The sequence below is a fragment of the Hydra vulgaris genome, chromosome 12 (genome assembly GCF_038396675.1).
Source record: "Hydra vulgaris chromosome 12, alternate assembly HydraT2T_AEP".
In the NCBI taxonomy this organism is placed as follows: domain Eukaryota; kingdom Metazoa; phylum Cnidaria; class Hydrozoa; order Anthoathecata; family Hydridae; genus Hydra; species Hydra vulgaris.
This window is the reverse complement of record NC_088931.1, coordinates 4,571,194-4,588,600: the sequence shown is the minus strand read 5'-3', so window position 1 is coordinate 4,588,600 and position 17,407 is coordinate 4,571,194. Positions and strand designations below refer to the sequence as shown.

Below are 17,407 nucleotides of genomic sequence, written 5' to 3'. Positions count from 1 at the left end.
CCGAAGGATAACTTTATATTGTCTATGCTTTATAGAGTACCTAGCTTCGTGGTCTATATATATACATTCTTTCTGATTCACATGAATGTAGAAAACAAATTGAAACGAGGGGGGGGGGGGAGTATTTAGAGTAGGGGCACAAAAATTCTTTAACTGCTCAGACACAGATTATTTAAAAACGTTAACAAACTTTAGACACAATGTAGGTGCGCTTTGCTGAGGGTATTTTTTTAAATGGTATGAAGTAAAATTTGCCTTAAAAAGTAAATATTTTTAAATGCATATGTGATAAAATGAAAAAATAAAAAAACAAGGTTAAGTTTGTTTATTTCGTTTTGGAGAACAAGTTTTATAACATATGCAATCTTAATAAAACGCCAAACTAAATTCAAGAGTTGTAGTTAAAGTTGCCCAAACTTTTTCAGTCTTCACTTCGGCTACAAAAGTTATTGGCTACATAGATGATTCAATTAGTCAGTTGTTTTATTATGCATATCTAAAAACTTACATCAGTTCAACCTTGCTCGATTCTTGGTGCTTCTTAACCAAGTTAAGATTTATAGGAGTGTGTTAAAGCCTCGTCATTAGCGTTTGTTGCTTGTATCAAAATGATAAGGCTAATCAATTTCCTAGTTTATGAGAAAAATTTCTTTTAACTTTGATTTCTTTTCTGGAAATATGATAAGGTGAAAGAAAATTTTGTGTGTGTTATGTCAACATAGAAATATGCATAATATTATTTAATGTGTGTTACAATGCAGTCGGAATTAATAAAATAAACGACCATCAAATTTATAGTAAATCAATTTATATCTTACTAGAAAAGATATAAGACCTTTGCAAAGTGTTTTATGGCTAAGTAATGGATTCGTTTTGGAATATTTGGATTTGGAATAAAAAATTTGGAATATAGTGTTAAAAGATTCAAATTTGGACCATAAAAGGCAAGGACTTCTTTGTTTATTAAGCTATTTTTAGATGCATTTATAAATACTGATTTTGTCTTTTGAAGAAATAAACATCATTTTTGTTTAAATTTAGATTAAATACTTTCAATGGTCAATTCTAAAGTTTCAAATATTTTTTCTTGAAAATATAAAAACTTGAATTCTAAATACTTAGTTACTGATGTCGATGCTCCGATTTCAAAACAACGAGGTACTTTACAACTTTAATGTAATCAAAAATCTTTTTACAAATTTTTAAACTGAAGCCAAAAATTTTAATTTTTTCAAACTTTGTGATTAATAATCTACCATACTAAGAGTATTCTTGTTCAATTCAATATAACCGTTCCTTCATGCTCAAAAAACTTTTATTTATAGATTTCTTTTAAGAAACAAGAAGTGTCAATTCAAATTAGTTTTAGAAAATGTTGTAAATCATTAAGGTCAATCTCCTGTCTTCGTTTTTTTAACCGCAACAGAAAAGAGAAAGAATAAAAAATCAAAGCATACGTAGTTTTGCTTTTTCTTCCTTTTCCAGTTCCTGTAGAAAAAAAAGATGAGTGAAAACTGACCTTTATGTTTGTAAACAAAATAATTTTTTATTTTTGTAATCAGTTCAAAGTTGTAATGATTTCTAAACAACAGATAGCTTTTTTTTACAAGAAAAAAGTTACTCAAAAAAATAAAAAATAAGAAAGTTTCTTGAAAACAAAAAGAAAACGGTTTACAAAAGAATTAAAATGCTTTACATAGAAATATAAAATATTTTGAATGGAATATGGCTCATGCCATATTCGATTGCTATATTACATGCCATAAATACAAAAAAGTGCAAGACTGCACGCTAAGCAAGACGACAATTGAGCAAAACTTGGCGAGTTAAGGATTTTCGAAATCAAATTCTTCCTTTTAAAGAAAGTTATTTTTTATATTAATTTGGAAACTAAAATAATATTTTCAATAAGGATAACAAACTATTATTTAATATCAGGGATGCGGAGTCCCAAAAAGAACTCCGGATTTGAAAGTCACAAACAGATTACTTTATGCTAGGTTTTGGTATCCAGGAGCTCTAAAAATATAAAAAAGTTTATGGACTACTAATAGAAAAAAAAATTAAGACTTTTAGGTTAGAGGAACAATCGTTTTTTTGAACCCGGAGTCCTTAGGTATAATGGCGGCAAGGACTCCGGGACTCCAGGACTCCGGGCTTAAAAACAATAAGTTTTAAGTCATTAAATCTCATGAACTTTTTTCCTATAGCAGATCTTAAAGCTTCTGGACACTACAAACTTGGAAAAAGTAGAGATATAAAGCCGGAGCCCTTTTGGGACTCTGCATCCCTGTTTAATATAAAAATAAAATGTGTATGCTGACATAACAAATATTACAAGTATATTATTAAAAGTTTTTTTTTGCAAAATTGGTTCACTACCGCACTGCTATAGTTATCCTGATAAAATAGGGTTAAATAATTTTCTAATTTAGATTAAATGATTTTTTAAAGTAAGTATACTTAAAAGTATGCAATAAAAACAGTATAAGCATACAATAAAAACTAAAGTCTAAAGCATAGGAGGCAAAATCGCGATACTTTTAAAAAGGCGCATTTTCTAAATTTCGTTGAAAACTTTTGTACTAAGAACTTATACGGTTGCTTATTTAAAAAAAAAGCTTTATTTAGGCACGAGCCTTTTTTTTGCCATAGTAAGCAACATAAACATGTTTAGGCGCCAAGTAAGGAGACCGCACGGTTTTATAAAAGTAATATGCTAATATGCCAACCACCTTTTTTTTTTCGCAATGCATTAGTGTAATTATTTCTTAATGCAAAAAATCCTGATATCATCGCTTTTCAAAGCGTGAAAATTTCAAGGGTGTTGCTGGTAAAGCGAATTGTCATTTAATAGCTACGCATTAATCATAATTTTTAAAGTATTAATATACCATGTCTAACACATTACCTGCTAATGAACCAACCTATGTTGCTTTTTTTGGTGTTATGGGAGCTACATCTGCCATGATTTTTAGTGGTAAGCTTCGGCGTTTGATTTAATTAGGATTTTTATTGTTATATTCTTATTTTAATTACTGGTTATGATTTCTAATGATAATTTTATTATGACTTTTAATGGTTAACATTACTATTGATTTGCTGTATTTAAAATCGAGTACTTTTTTTTAGATAAATTAAACATAAAAATACTATATTTTAACATCAAAGATTAACATTAAAAAAATAACCTAACCCATAATATCAACTTTAACGTAACTTCTATGACAATCTAGCCTAAAAGTTTTTATTCAACCATAAATTTAGAAAATTACGAATTTATTTATGATTTTACAAAATCAGATTCTATGTTACTTATATAGTTAAAAACTTGGGTAATCCTACAGTTAAGTGACCTAAAATAATTTTATTTTTGCACTGTTGTTTGTGGAGACTTTAACAATCTCATAAAATATTTATTATAAATATTATTATTTATTAAAGTATTTTTTATTAATAAATAATAACTATTATTATAAGTATACAAATAGTCATAATTATTTACATTTATTATTATTATATTTTGGATGTGCATTTTTACGCCCTTTCTCCATTTTTTCAAAAACGAAAAATAAAATTATTTTAGGCCACTTAACTATAGGATTTCCAAAAACTGGACATTGGAGTCACACCTTAATAAGTAAACAATAAATAAACAAAAAAGATATTAAAGATTGTAAAATAAAAAAAGAAGAACAGAATTTATAAAAAAGCCAAGACTAATAACAACTTTTTTTCTTTTAACTTTTTTTTTAATGTTTTTTTGTTTGTTTTGTTTTGCTTTTAATTTAAAAACTTTAATATTTTTTTATTATATAGCTTTATTTGTATCGTTTATTGTTTTTTCTGTTTCGCCATTAAAATAAAAAAAAACTTCCACCATTTCTGTTGATTTTTTATTTAAAATTTTATCATGTTGCATTTTTATAATATTTTGCTTGGTTAAAACTTTACAACTTATGCATTTTAAAATTAACAGTTTTAAAATAATAGATAATAATCTGTAATAATAAATAGATAATTCAGAATTTGCAATAGTAAAATATATTAAATCCAATTTAAATCTTTTTTTTTTTTTTTAAAGAAAAGTCGTTAACATAAATGCACAGTATTACTTTTTAAGTTTTTTAATATATTCTGAGTTTTCTTTAAAAAAAAATAATAATAGTGTGCATACTCATAGTTTTTATTTCAAAGTATTTTAAGTCATAAAAGCTATTTAAGATTGTTGCTTGTTACCTGCAAATTTGCCTAATGCTTTAATTAATGTGTTTGGAATTAAAAGCGCACTCAGTATTTAATAATTTAATTTTATCTGAAATATTATTAGTAATAGTATAAAATTTTCAAATTAGTTTGAATGTAAGTTGAATGAAAACAAGTAGTTACCAAGTTAAAATGTTCATAATAAATCATTTAAAAAATTTGTTGATTTTTTTTTAAACATGATTAAAAAAAAATTGACAATATCAAGTAATGAAAACAAATGTGATCCTAGTGTGCAAAATCATCAAATCTCTATCATAATCAAATTATGATTATGGTTTTTTAGCTGTTGCAAAAGCAATTAACCCAGAAAAACTATAAAACCCCTAAATTCATGGTTAAGGGAACTCCTAAACTTTGTGGCAATCATCCTGGAAGTAGTATCGCATTAAAAATACTTATCCTGGTTTGCTAAATAAGTTTATGCCAAGTGCATCAATGCATTAATAATATTTTATAAATATATAATCTAATATAAGGACTTTGTACCTCTTGCTAAGTTAAAAAATTGTTTGTTTAGCTTAACTAAAATTAATAACTTTAGTTTTAATTTTGATTTAAAGGACTTTGGTAATTAGCTAAATTATTTTATTTTTATTATGGTGTAAATTGCTTTTTTTAATTTGTTAAATAGAATGGGGTTAATAAGAAATAAAATATTCCTATTGGTAAAATTTAAAAAGAACAATAAAGTTTTATTTTTAGAATTTTATAAATCAAAAACATATATGTTTAATATATCTATACATAAAACATAGTTGCACAATGTTTTATATATATAATGTGTGAAAAAATTAAAAAGTTTAAATATTTTAGCTCTTGGTGCTGCCTATGGAACAGCAAAAAGTGGGACAGGAATTGCAGCTATGAGTGTCATGAGGCCAGAGTTAATTATGAAATCAATTATTCCAGTTGTCATGGCTGGTATTATTGCAATCTATGGGCTAGTAGTAGCAGTATTAATAGCTAATGGATGTAAGTATTTTGGTATAAGTAGCTGTTTTAATGGTTAATGTAATTTATTGTGCGTTTTAGTTATCAAGTGATTTCATAGAAAAATATTTTTTGTTGTTGTTGCTGTAATAGATCTATATTAGTTAAAATAGAGTTGGCTGTTTGTTTCTACTCTAAATATATCAGAAGGGCAAATAAGCAATTTTAAATTTCAACCATCAGTAATCAGAAATATCTTTCACTACAACCTGCAAAGATATTTCTTTGCATAATAGCATAGCCACCTTTGCACGGTAATAGTTTTGTACAATGTTTTTATCATGCTTGGTCTGTTATTAAATTTAATACGTAAACAATAAAACTAAACGTTTTTGATGGTCTGATAAAAAAAATTACGACTTTAGAGGCAAAAATTAAAAAAAAATGTTTAGAATTAATTTCTCAGGATCTTGGAAAAAATTTCAAGTTCCCAAAGTTTAGAACTATTTTACAAATACTTTATAAAATAATAATAAATACTAATAGTGACCCAATAATGCTAACCTAACAGTCTTTGTTAGGTTAGAAATATCGGATCATTAGTATTTATTTGTATCTGTTTCTTTGGTCCAATGTAGCATTATAGTTAACATTAGAAGTACATGAGATTATAAAACATGTGCATTGAAAACGTTATGAGCATTAGTATTCATGTAGCATTATAGTTAACATGAGAAGCTGTTCATCAGACTATTGTTAAACTGTCATGTTTAATTCTGCCATTGTTTAAGCACTTCTTATATAATGTTACTTACAGATGGTAAAACTTAGTGATGTCAAAGAAAAACGTGCATACTGTATTAACTTTATGAAATGTTTCAAAACTTAAAGCTATGATATTCTTGATAAAATAAATACCTGGAGTATAGTATGTTTTCTTTTAATGGAGTTATAAAATAATATTTGAAAATAGATATTTGTGATTGTCAGTTATCTTTCTAACCAAAATTACAAGGATTTCATTGAAAACATATTTTAGTTAAATTTACGAAATTGTTTAAAATATAGCTAAAGAAAAGTATGTTGTCGATTAAAGGTTCTTAGTAAATTGGAGGATTTTCATCCGCCACAGCTAATGTTATCAGTCAATGATAGTTCCAAAAGCAATATACAACTCTAACAGCAATTTTAATTTTACAGCAACACATAAACTTAAACTAAATTCAATTGATCAAAGGGCAAAACAAATAATTGTCAGTAAATAAAAAGTTAGCAAAGTTGAGAGAATTATCATAAAAAAATTGTTTGTGAAAATATTTTAATAATGAATTTTACCGCCATTTTATGAAATTCTGAACTATTCAGCATACAAGGTAGATTTTTGAGAAATCCGAAAAACTCTATGCAGAAGACACTTTAATGATTTACTATAAGATATTTTAAATACTTGAAATTACATCATATTTAAAATTTAACTTTTTCATATTTACAAATCTTTCATACATAAATATAAATAACCATTTTATTTTGCAATTTTTAAATGTTGTTGCAACCCTCTCCCAACAGTATATTCTCAGTTATACTGTTGAGTATTTTAAGTTTTTTATTTGTATAACACAAAACCAACCAACTATTGGGTCAATAAATCCAGTTTGTGGTTGTTTTTAATGCAAACTCAATGGGCTTAATAACTTAGACTAGGTGTCATTTATTACAGCAACTAAATGTTTTTTCATTATATATGATTATTTTTTTTATTATTTTTTTTTTGGATTATTTATTTTTGTTTTGAAAAAAAGTATTTCAAAAATTAAAATATACAGAATAAGTAGAAAGTGAGATAAAGCAGAAAAATGCACAGAAAAAAGTGATGTTGCAGAAGATAAATATAAACAATATTGATATTTTATAAGAATTTATCACTTGTATTTCTTTTTATTTCTTTAGTGAAGTCGACTGGATACACTTTATTTAAGTAAGTTTACTTTGTGCACAATTTTAAATTTTTTTGTTTAGTTATTTAGTATATGTCCATATAGTGCTTTCAGGCCCCATTCTATTATTGATCCCATTCTTTCATAACATATTTTATATATGTTATATATCTTGTTTTAATTTCCCCACTAGACACTATTGAAGTTTAGAAAATACTCTTATTGAAATTTATAAGTACTTTATCATTTTGCAATCCTTAACCGTTGCACTTTCTGATAGGTCTATACAATCTGAACTCAATCTGTCGCTCAAGACCCCTAAACTCAGACGGTTCCTTAATATATTGAGAGAGAAAGTTCTTCAAAATCATATCATGTTGAGTCTCAAAAAAATGAAATTTTGTAAAAATTTCAAAAATAATAAAAAAGAAATTTATGGAAACACAAATTTAAAAAGTTTATTTAAAAAAACTATGAAAATATGTACTTTTATTTTTTGTTAAAAAATGATAGTTTTTAAGCCACAAAATTTAAACTAGAATCCTCGTATAAAATGATTATTTTTTTTTAAAGACTTTTCTTTTTTTTCTTTTATTTTGAATAAAAAACAAATGCTGTATTGCTGGTTGTACCTCTATTTATAAAGGCAGGGAAGTAAATTCAAGTTTTTGGTTTTCCAAAGGATGATGATTCGAAGAAGTTGTGGCCAGGCTGTCAAGTTGTCAATATATTTATTTTTATGGGTCTTATATATTAATTTCATTTTTTAATTTTTGGTGTGTTATTATTTTTTGTTTAATTTTTTACGATTAAAAATGCATTAATTAAATTATTAAGTTGAAGAACCGATAAAAAATGATAACTTGACAGCCTGTTATATGTATTAATAATAATAAAAGTTAAGAAAAGACTTAAAAAATTTTTTTTTTTGAAAATTTGTACACAAAGGAGTATTAGCCAAGGGATTTATTTTTTTGGATAAACCAGAAGTTGGTTCCTGCAATATATCTGACCGACATAGCTGCTTCTCCTTTCTTTTATATTTAAAGCAAAAATACTATTACTATATTACAAGGAGATAAATATCAGAAGTTTTATCATATAACATATTTGATTTTATCAATAATCTAACTTCTCTTTTAGTAGCTTATTTAATAGCAGGATATTTATTTTCCTAAATAGATAATTGTTTTATGTTTCGTAAAAAAGAGGATTGTTTTGTGTTCTGTATAAAAGATGATTGTTTTACGTAAATTTATTTTAACCTACACATACCTGAAACTGCCAAATCTTTTTTCGCATCAACAAAAGTTGTCAAACATTAAAAAAAAAATTTATACAATTTCCTTATTACATCAGATTAACAGTAAAAATAGTAATAAAAGCTTTTTTTTCTTTAATGATATTTAGTTAAAATCATTAATTAAAAAAATGTATCTTGTGCTGTCAAAGTAATTCTCGTCTTAAAATTAAACTGTTACAGGTTTAAAACTGGAATTCTTGATTCGATCTTTATTTTGAAAAAAAATTTATTTTCAAAGGTGTTGTGATAATATCGTGCTTGAAATGTTTCCTTTATTATAAACCTCTTTTGCTTTAAGAAAAATGCTGATTAAAAGATTTATTTTTTAATAATAGTTTATTAATGTACAACCACAAATAATTTTTTGTATTTATTTTTTTCATACACTTTATTTAGGAGCTTTGTAGATCTTGGTGCTGGTCTAAGTGTTGGTCTAAGTGGTTTAGCTGCAGGATTCGCTATTGGAATTGTTGGCGATGCTGGCGTTCGTGGAACTGCCCAACAACCACGTTTGTTTGTTGGCATGATCCTTATACTCATTTTTGCTGAAGTATTAGGATTGTATGGACTAATTGTTGCTTTAATGTTAACTACTAAATCTTAGTTTTTGACTTCTCAACAATATCAATTTAAATTTTAATTTCCTAATTTTTTTGTACGATTTGTTACGTTTAATTATTTTCGAATTTACTTAATTTACTCCCGAAATTATTATTTTTCGTAGTGAAAGAAATATTATTTTAAAGATTAAAAAACTGAATAAACTTTTTTTTACGGCTGAAGCAAGCTAAATTTAATTAGTCGAACTCTCGTCTTTCTACTAATAACCCAGTCTTACGAACAATAAAACAAGTGACAAACTGTAAAGCATTTTGTACGCGTTTTAAGTTTTTTCCAATGATATATTAAAAATAACTAGATGTCTAACTTCCGCGTATTTTTTGAAGCAAAAATCGGCCATTATGGGGGGCAAATTTAAAAAATAGTAAATCACGGTTGTTTGGATCAAATAATATTCGATATTTAATATTCAAAATTTATAAATCATGGTTAATTCTTGTGCTGCAGCTGGTTGCACAAATAGAGCAATGAAAAACGACAACAGAGCATTTCATAAATTTCCAATTAATAATAGCGAACTCTGTAAAAGATGGATTGTTGCTATAAAACGTGAAACAATTATTCCTACTGAGCACAGCCGCATATGTAGTAATCACTTTTTAGGCTTTTACAAGCCTAAAATAAAAACCTTTTTCTGTGCCATCTATTGTTTAAAAACCAAAAGTCAAAAGAAAGTTTAGTTCTATATCGCCACACAAAAATAAAAAGATACTCATTAAGAAAGTTTCAGAAACAGGCAGTCACCATCACATCGATTTCCATTCGGATATAAGTGATAACATTAATGTTGCTGCTAATTGTAACGAAATTTATATCAATAGTGTTATTTTAGAAACAACAGAGAGTATTGATTGCCAGGTGGATATAGATAGTAGCTTTACCATTATCGAAAGTAGTAACAAAATTATTAATGATGATACTATTATTTCTAAAAGTACATTATCGATAAATGCAAGTCCAACTAAAGCAAAATTAAAGGCAAAAATTAAAATTCTTAAACAAAAGTTGTGACGAAAAGAAAGAAAAAAAAATTCATTAAAGGTTATGCTAAAAAATCTAAGCAAAAAAAAAATTGTTTCTGAAGATGCTGCTAATATTCTTTGTGAAAACTTTAGTGGATTGACTTTTGATATAAAAAATCAGTTTAAAAACAATACCTCACTTCCAAAAGGGCATAGGTATACTGATGAAATTAAAAAAATTGCAATAACTCTGCATTTTTACTCACCTAAAGCATACAATTTTCTACGGTCTATACTCCATTCAAGTTGACAGATGCTAATGGTACTCCATTATTAAAACATAAGAGAAAAACCTTTGTATTAGGGTTAATTGTGGCTGCAAAAAGTCTTCAACACTTAGCCTATGAGCTTTTGACTTTAAATGTTCATCCTTTTAAATTTTGCCTAACATACAAATTTTCACAAGATCATCTTGAGTTACTGTTCTCTTGTATTCGTGGAATGAAAGGATTTAATAATAATCCAGATGCCCTCCAACTTAAGTCATCTTTAAAAAGAATTCTTTTGCGCAATTCTATTGTAGGCTCAAAGCATGCAAATTGTTTAACATTTGAGGATATTGCAAATGGCTCTATTTTTGCATTAAAGTGGAGTAAAAAATCTGCAATTTATTCAAATCCTGAAACAGATTTTTTAAACTTTGATATTGATATTGTTACAATTCAAAATTATCTTGATAATACCTCTATCTATAAGGAAGCAATACTAGGATATATATCTGGATTTATTGTAAGAAGATTATTATCAAAGATAACATGTTCTGTATGTGCAAACTCACTTATTTCCCAAAACAATTTTGTGGAACATTCTTATGGAACATCAGTTCTTTCATTGATTAACATAAAAAATAGGGGTGGGCTTATTGCTCCAAGAAATGATGTTATACAAACTATAATAGTATGCGAGAGTGTTTTCAAAATTTATGTCTGCGGTGACAATTTCAAAAAACCAAAAATGAATGTGGAACGAAACCTTAAACTGAAAATGATTTATGCTTTTATGCAGTTAATAAAATTATTAGTGAAAAACATTTTTTTAAAGACCTAAATGAACACGATGCTGAGCATGAAGCTGTCACTGAAGACATGCATTTCATACAACTGATAAAAATGTTAGCAAATGACTTTTTTAAAATCAGACTGCAAAGATATGGCCAATTATATACAGAAAAAGTTTTAAAAAAATCAATGATTGGTCTACGTCAACAATCTAATAAATTAATTACATTCAAAGGTTTATTACATAAATATAAAATAAACAATATAAAAGGATAATAAATTACTTAAAAATTCAGTTTATATATATATATATATATATATATATATATATATATATATATATATATATATATATATATATATATATATATATATATATATATATATATATACATATATATATATATATATATATATATATATATATATATATATATATATATATATATATATATATATATATATATATATATAATATTATAAATAAAAATAGATTATAACATCACATTGAATTAAATTTATTTAATTATTGACGGTAAATCAATTATAGAAAAAAGTAATAATGATTTTTATGATAACAAGAAGTTTTTAACCATAAATAAAATTCTAACATTTCCAGAAGGAACCTCTAAGTTGTGTCACACAGAGCTTAGTTAATAGTCAAAACAGTTTTATAAAATGTTTCATTGCATGTTTTGACTCTGTTTACCTTGCAGTTATGTTATAATACGTCCAAGCATTACTGCAGAGGGTAATTAATGACTAACAGGTGCATAAAATGTTAATAGATTATAGATTGAACTCCAACTAAATCTAAGATTTGAGTTAAATGTTAAATTTTAAAATCAAAAAAACATGAAATAAGTATGATTTTGAAATGTTTAACAAAAAAAATGCATATTTTACTTAATTATTAAATTTTAAATCAAAATAACATCAAATTTTTCAGATATCTGTGTATCGATTTTTTATTAATTACATTAAATAAAACAATCTTAAGCTTCGTATTTGTTTTGTTTTGATAAATAGCGTAAAGATTTTGCCCCCCATAATGGCCGATTTTTGCTTCACTTTTTCTTATGCCGAATTACGGCAGTTAGACATCTAGTTATTTTTAATATATCATTGGTTTTTTCATCAAATTTGGTTTTAATCATACCGTGTCTCTCTGGGGCCGGTCCATCCTAAAAGTTAGCAAAACACGAACCTTTAAATGGTTATGTGCATCAAAGGAATTTTAGGGCTGTGGTAGTTTTATTTTCTGAATCAACATTGGGTTTGATTATTTTAATCAAAAAGGGGTCCTAGCTTTTTTCGAAAAATACCTCGGATGAGATTTTATAGGTATAAGTAAGGGATCACTCTAATGCAAAAATTAATCTCTCAACTGCATTTGCAGGAATTGAATCGTACTTGAATTTTCCGCATAAACACGCCAAAGCCTTTATTTTCAAAATGTGTTTCCACTTCCCAAAGTCACAGATGTAAATTATGTGAATCTACAAAATACATTTTTTCAACTGATTGGGATGGCAAATGGCTGCGACTGAAAGCCTTGATATTGTTAGTTTTAGGGTAGAATTATATTTTGATTCAATATATCAAGTTATTTGAGCTTTGATTTGGCTACCCAACAAATTACAAATGCTGGCAAGCATTATAATAATAATCTTGTAAATAGCTCGATGATGATTAAGTTGAAATTATTGTACAAGTGTCCATTAATGCCACTAGTATCGTTATAGTTAGCTTCTACGTATATTGCAAATGTCAGTTGGAAATTTCTCATCATTAAAATCAAACTACACTTGTAAATAAATTTTTGCAATCATTTTGAGTTTTTTCTGATTTAGCTATTTTTTTAACATTTACAATCGATTAAGCTTTCTACAGAAAGTTTAATTTATTTGTTAACATCATTTGAGTTTACTATTAATAAAATAAATCTAGTTAATCTATTAAAACAAGTCAAATGAACTAAAGTAAAGTTAAGAACTATCTAAAAGAAGTAACCAATCGATTTATAAAAATTACCTTAAAACAATTATTAGTAATTTTATTACAATATAAAGAAATTTTTTTGCCTTCAAATTTTTGTGCCCGTATATTTCAACTTTTATGCCGTTAAATTTCATTTTTATTTAAAAAGGAAAAAATTATGTTCCTAAGGGATGTTGGTTATAAATGTTTGCAACATTTAAATCTTAGTAAAGATTTTTTAGCAATTTTTAGCAGTAGAAACATATTTTGAAAATGAGGTTTTTTGGTGCAATTTTCTCTTACGGACGCGACTAAAAGATTCTAATTTTTGCTTCAAAGGAATCTCCAATACCTATAGAATCACCCCTTCAAGGAAATTTTTGATTCAATTCTGAAGAGGTTCGGAGCCCTTTCTGGACAATTATGCAACACCCTACTTTCTATTTTCTGTATTTTGGAGGTCACTATAACCATGATCTTAATTTGTTTCATATATTTGGAAAAGGTTTTAGTATTCATACTGAATAGCTTCTACACGAGGAAAGCAAAATAACCCAATTAGCGTCTTTAAAACTATAGTTATTAAAACACAAAGCAGAAGCGTACGTACTTTATGGACGATCCTTTATTTCGTAAACTCACTAATTACAATAATAATTTTAAAACGGGCACAAGAATCTTTACGTAAGAAAAAAAGGTTAAACCCTTCATAAGTTGATAGATATGTATTTATTTTTTCATTTATTACTATTATAGATAATTATTTATTTATTATTATAGATAAGTATTTATTTATTTATTATTATTCAGAGATCAAAAAAAGCAAATACAATAAATATGTTTATAGTTTGATGAAGAGGTGCTACACCAGGCCCCTCTACGCTGACGAAAAAAAATACACAGAAGCTACATACAATGCAGCAAGTGTGTCTCCAAAAGTTATTTTGTTGTGCTGTCTTTGAAAGCATTGATGACGAAGCGTTCATAGCTGCTTGGGAAAGCGCATTCCACGGGACAATAACTTTATTTGAAAATAAGTTATGTTGTTCTTCACAATTTCGTACAAGCTGGAGTTCTAGTTTTTCTTTATGTCCTTTCAAAATTTACTTGGCTTTACTGTTTAAAAGTTTTTGCGGGACGAAAAAACTGACAAGTTCCAGTTGTGATTTTGAATTGCTTGATTAGGTCTGTTCTTTTACGACGTTCTTTAAGTGTTATTTGACCGAGCTGTTGGAGTTAATTTTCATAGGACAGGTGTTTAATAGATGATATTGCTTTTGCTGCTCGATTTGGATTTGCTCGAGGATAGCAATTTTAGACTTAAAATGCGGCTTGTACAGCAAACTCAAGGCTGGGGGTGAATGTAAATAAAATACAATGTGCGCGATAAATAAAAACTGCAACTTCGAAATGTTTTTTTAACTCGCCCAAGCATTCTATTCGCAATTGATGCGGCTGACTCTACTTGTGGTCTGACGTTAAGGTCTTTGGAGACCATCACACCAAGGTCTCGTTCGACAAAAGTCTTATCGAGTGGATAACGCGTGCCGTCAACGTTGGCCTTTGAGTAATTGCGCATCAACTTGTTACATGCGCGGCCAACATGCATTACTTTGCATTTCTCAATGTTGAAATGCATGAACCAAATATGTGACCATTCCACTACTCTGTCAATGTCAGCTTAAAGAGTGATGCTGTCTAACTTGTTTTTAATTATGCCGATAATTTTAGTGTCGTCGGCATCCATCATATGACGACTGATGCTGTCCGGCAGATCATTAATGAAGATTACAAAGAGCAATAGGCCCAAGACCAAGCCTTGAGGCACAGTATTAAAAGCAAGAAATATCAAATAATTTGTACTTTTTATAAAACAAGATTCTTCTTTTAACTAGTCTTAAAGCAACTTTGTTTAAAAGCTTGTTATTAATTATGATTTTAAAACTGATTTAAAAAACGATTAATTCTTTCGCTTAGTCCATATTTTCAAAAATTGAGTTTTTTCAACATTTGAATTTTTTATTGAAAAATTTACAAATCTAACTTTGTCAGTATAAATAAAAAATTGTTCATCATCTTGATTTACGACTAAATTGGTATTGATATTCAAAAATTCTTTGCCGGATAATAAGTTTTCTTTTTTTTTTGTTTTTCTTAAAACAATAAAAATCTGACTCAGCAACTTTTAAGAAAACGCTCTTCAATTTGGTTTATTCAAGTTTGTGTGTGTGTGTTTGTGGTAATTGAGAAGATCCATAATCTCAGAAGAGCACCGTGGAAGAGAATTTAACTAGAAAGTTCACGCCTCCTTTCTTACCTATTTCGCCTATTGGGCTAGAGGCGACGTCAAACCTCGGACCTCTTGGTTCTGAGCCAGAACTCTAACTTGTGCGCCACGGCTATTCCAACTGATTGCTTCTGATTTGATTGGCGGCTGCTCAAACTGATTGCTTCTGATTTTAAAGGTAAGGAAAAAAAAAATTAGCCGTAAAAAATTAACGATAAAAAAATATTCAAACATTTACAATAAAAAAATGTGACGCATTATCTAATTCTAAAACATGGAAGAATGAAAGTTTATTAACTTTTATAATCTAAAGAATTTACCAGTAGGTTTAAGTTTACTAGTAGGCATACGTTAATTCAGTATTTACGGAACGTTAACACTGTAGTGATGCTTCAAAGATATATAACAACCTAGTAATTAATCAAAATAAAAATTTCATTTCACATACCTATTACTCGTTAGGTATTTGTTAAGAAAGCAATAGAAGTATAAATAAAAAATAACATCCTTTAAAATCAAAAAATAACATCCTTTAAAATCAAAAAATAACATACTTTAAAATCAAAAAATAACATACTTTAAAATCAAAAAATAACATACTTTAAAATCAAAAAATAACATACTTTAAAATCAAAAATGCTGCTCTCTTGGGAGTTAAGCAAGGTTTTGCACATTCTTTTTGTACTTGTATTTAAAACCTTAGTGGTTACCGGAGCTTAAAAAAATGCTAAAAATGCGATTATAATAAGTCAAAAAAATGCATATTCTACAAAATATAATTCTTTTCTCAAAAAAAAAAAACAACTATCGTTTAGCTATCAAAGCAGCACTTAACAAAAAAATCCTTAAAAGACAAAAATAGCGAATACCTACGCGATAATAATGATGATGTAGTAGTAAAAAATAACAAATCCTCGAGTTTTTAAGGACAACTTTAGTAAAATCAAAAACAAATACATACATTCGCTTTTTTACAACTAATCAACTCAAAACAAAAACGAAATCGTTGAAAAATTCATGATTATCTAACACTACATAATACGCTTAAGTTATAATAAAACAAACTTTATCCTTTTCAAACTCAACATCCAAGTAAAGAACCTAATTCAAAAGTTAACTTAACAGTTGATATTGATAAATGGGTTTTAAAATTTAGGGGCTGTTTATATGTACAAGGACTAGCCTGTTAGTGGAGCAGGTCCAGCAAACGAAAACAACAACAACAATAATAACAGCAATAACAACAACAACAACAACAACAACAACAAAATATTTATTTTCGTCAAAATTTACGATTATATAATTACAACAATATAATAATAATAATAATAACAATAATAATAAGAATAAGAAGAATAGTAATAAGAATATTTATAATATTATAAATAATAAAATCATAATATCATTATTAAGAATAAATATAAATAATTGATTGACAAGGAAGGAGTCACTCATGCAGCAACCTGGTCAAAGGAGTGAAACCAAATAATTATATTAATAATATTAATTTAAAAATAATAATAATAATAATAATAACTTTATTCATTAGTACCGAGCCGTTAATCAAGGAAATAAATGCTCTAAATGTATACAAACTAAATATATGCCATAACTTGTTATTTATGTTTAAACTTCAAAATAAAATGATTCCAAAATATTTTTTTAAAAGTTTCACTCGAATTAATCATAAATATGAAACAAGACATTCATTGAGTAATTACTACAGCCCACTAACATCACTCAAAAAATCTGACTTATATGCCGGGGACTATATGACGGGAATGTCTTGTTTTATATCATAAATATGAAACAAGACATTCAATGAGTAAGTACTGCATCCCACTAACATCACTCAAGAAATCGACTATATGCCGGGGATCACGCTTGTGGAATTCGGTTCTTGACGAAAATATGAATAAAATAAAATCTATTGCTACATTTAAAAGAACTATAAAAAAACACTTACTAAACTTAAACATTACGTACATTCTCTCATTTTTTTTAAAAAAATTGAAATAATTTTGTATTTTTAATTTTTTATGTACTTTATTTAATTTTAATAT

At 26.9% G+C, this 17,407-nt stretch overlaps 1 protein-coding gene across 1 annotated transcript; it reads left to right on the top strand.

The window, feature by feature from the left end:
• The first annotated feature begins 2,733 nt into the window (after positions 1 to 2,733).
• On the top strand, positions 2,734 to 9,218 carry LOC100215378 (V-type proton ATPase 16 kDa proteolipid subunit c). Its single transcript, XM_065811285.1, has 4 exons — positions 2,734 to 2,980; positions 5,083 to 5,241; positions 7,147 to 7,174; positions 8,833 to 9,218. The coding sequence occupies exons 1-4, from the start codon at positions 2,896 to 2,898 to the stop codon at positions 9,038 to 9,040; spliced, it is 480 nt and encodes a 159-aa protein (XP_065667357.1). The 5' UTR covers positions 2,734 to 2,895; the 3' UTR covers positions 9,041 to 9,218.
• Positions 9,219 to 17,407: the final 8,189 nt, after the last annotated feature.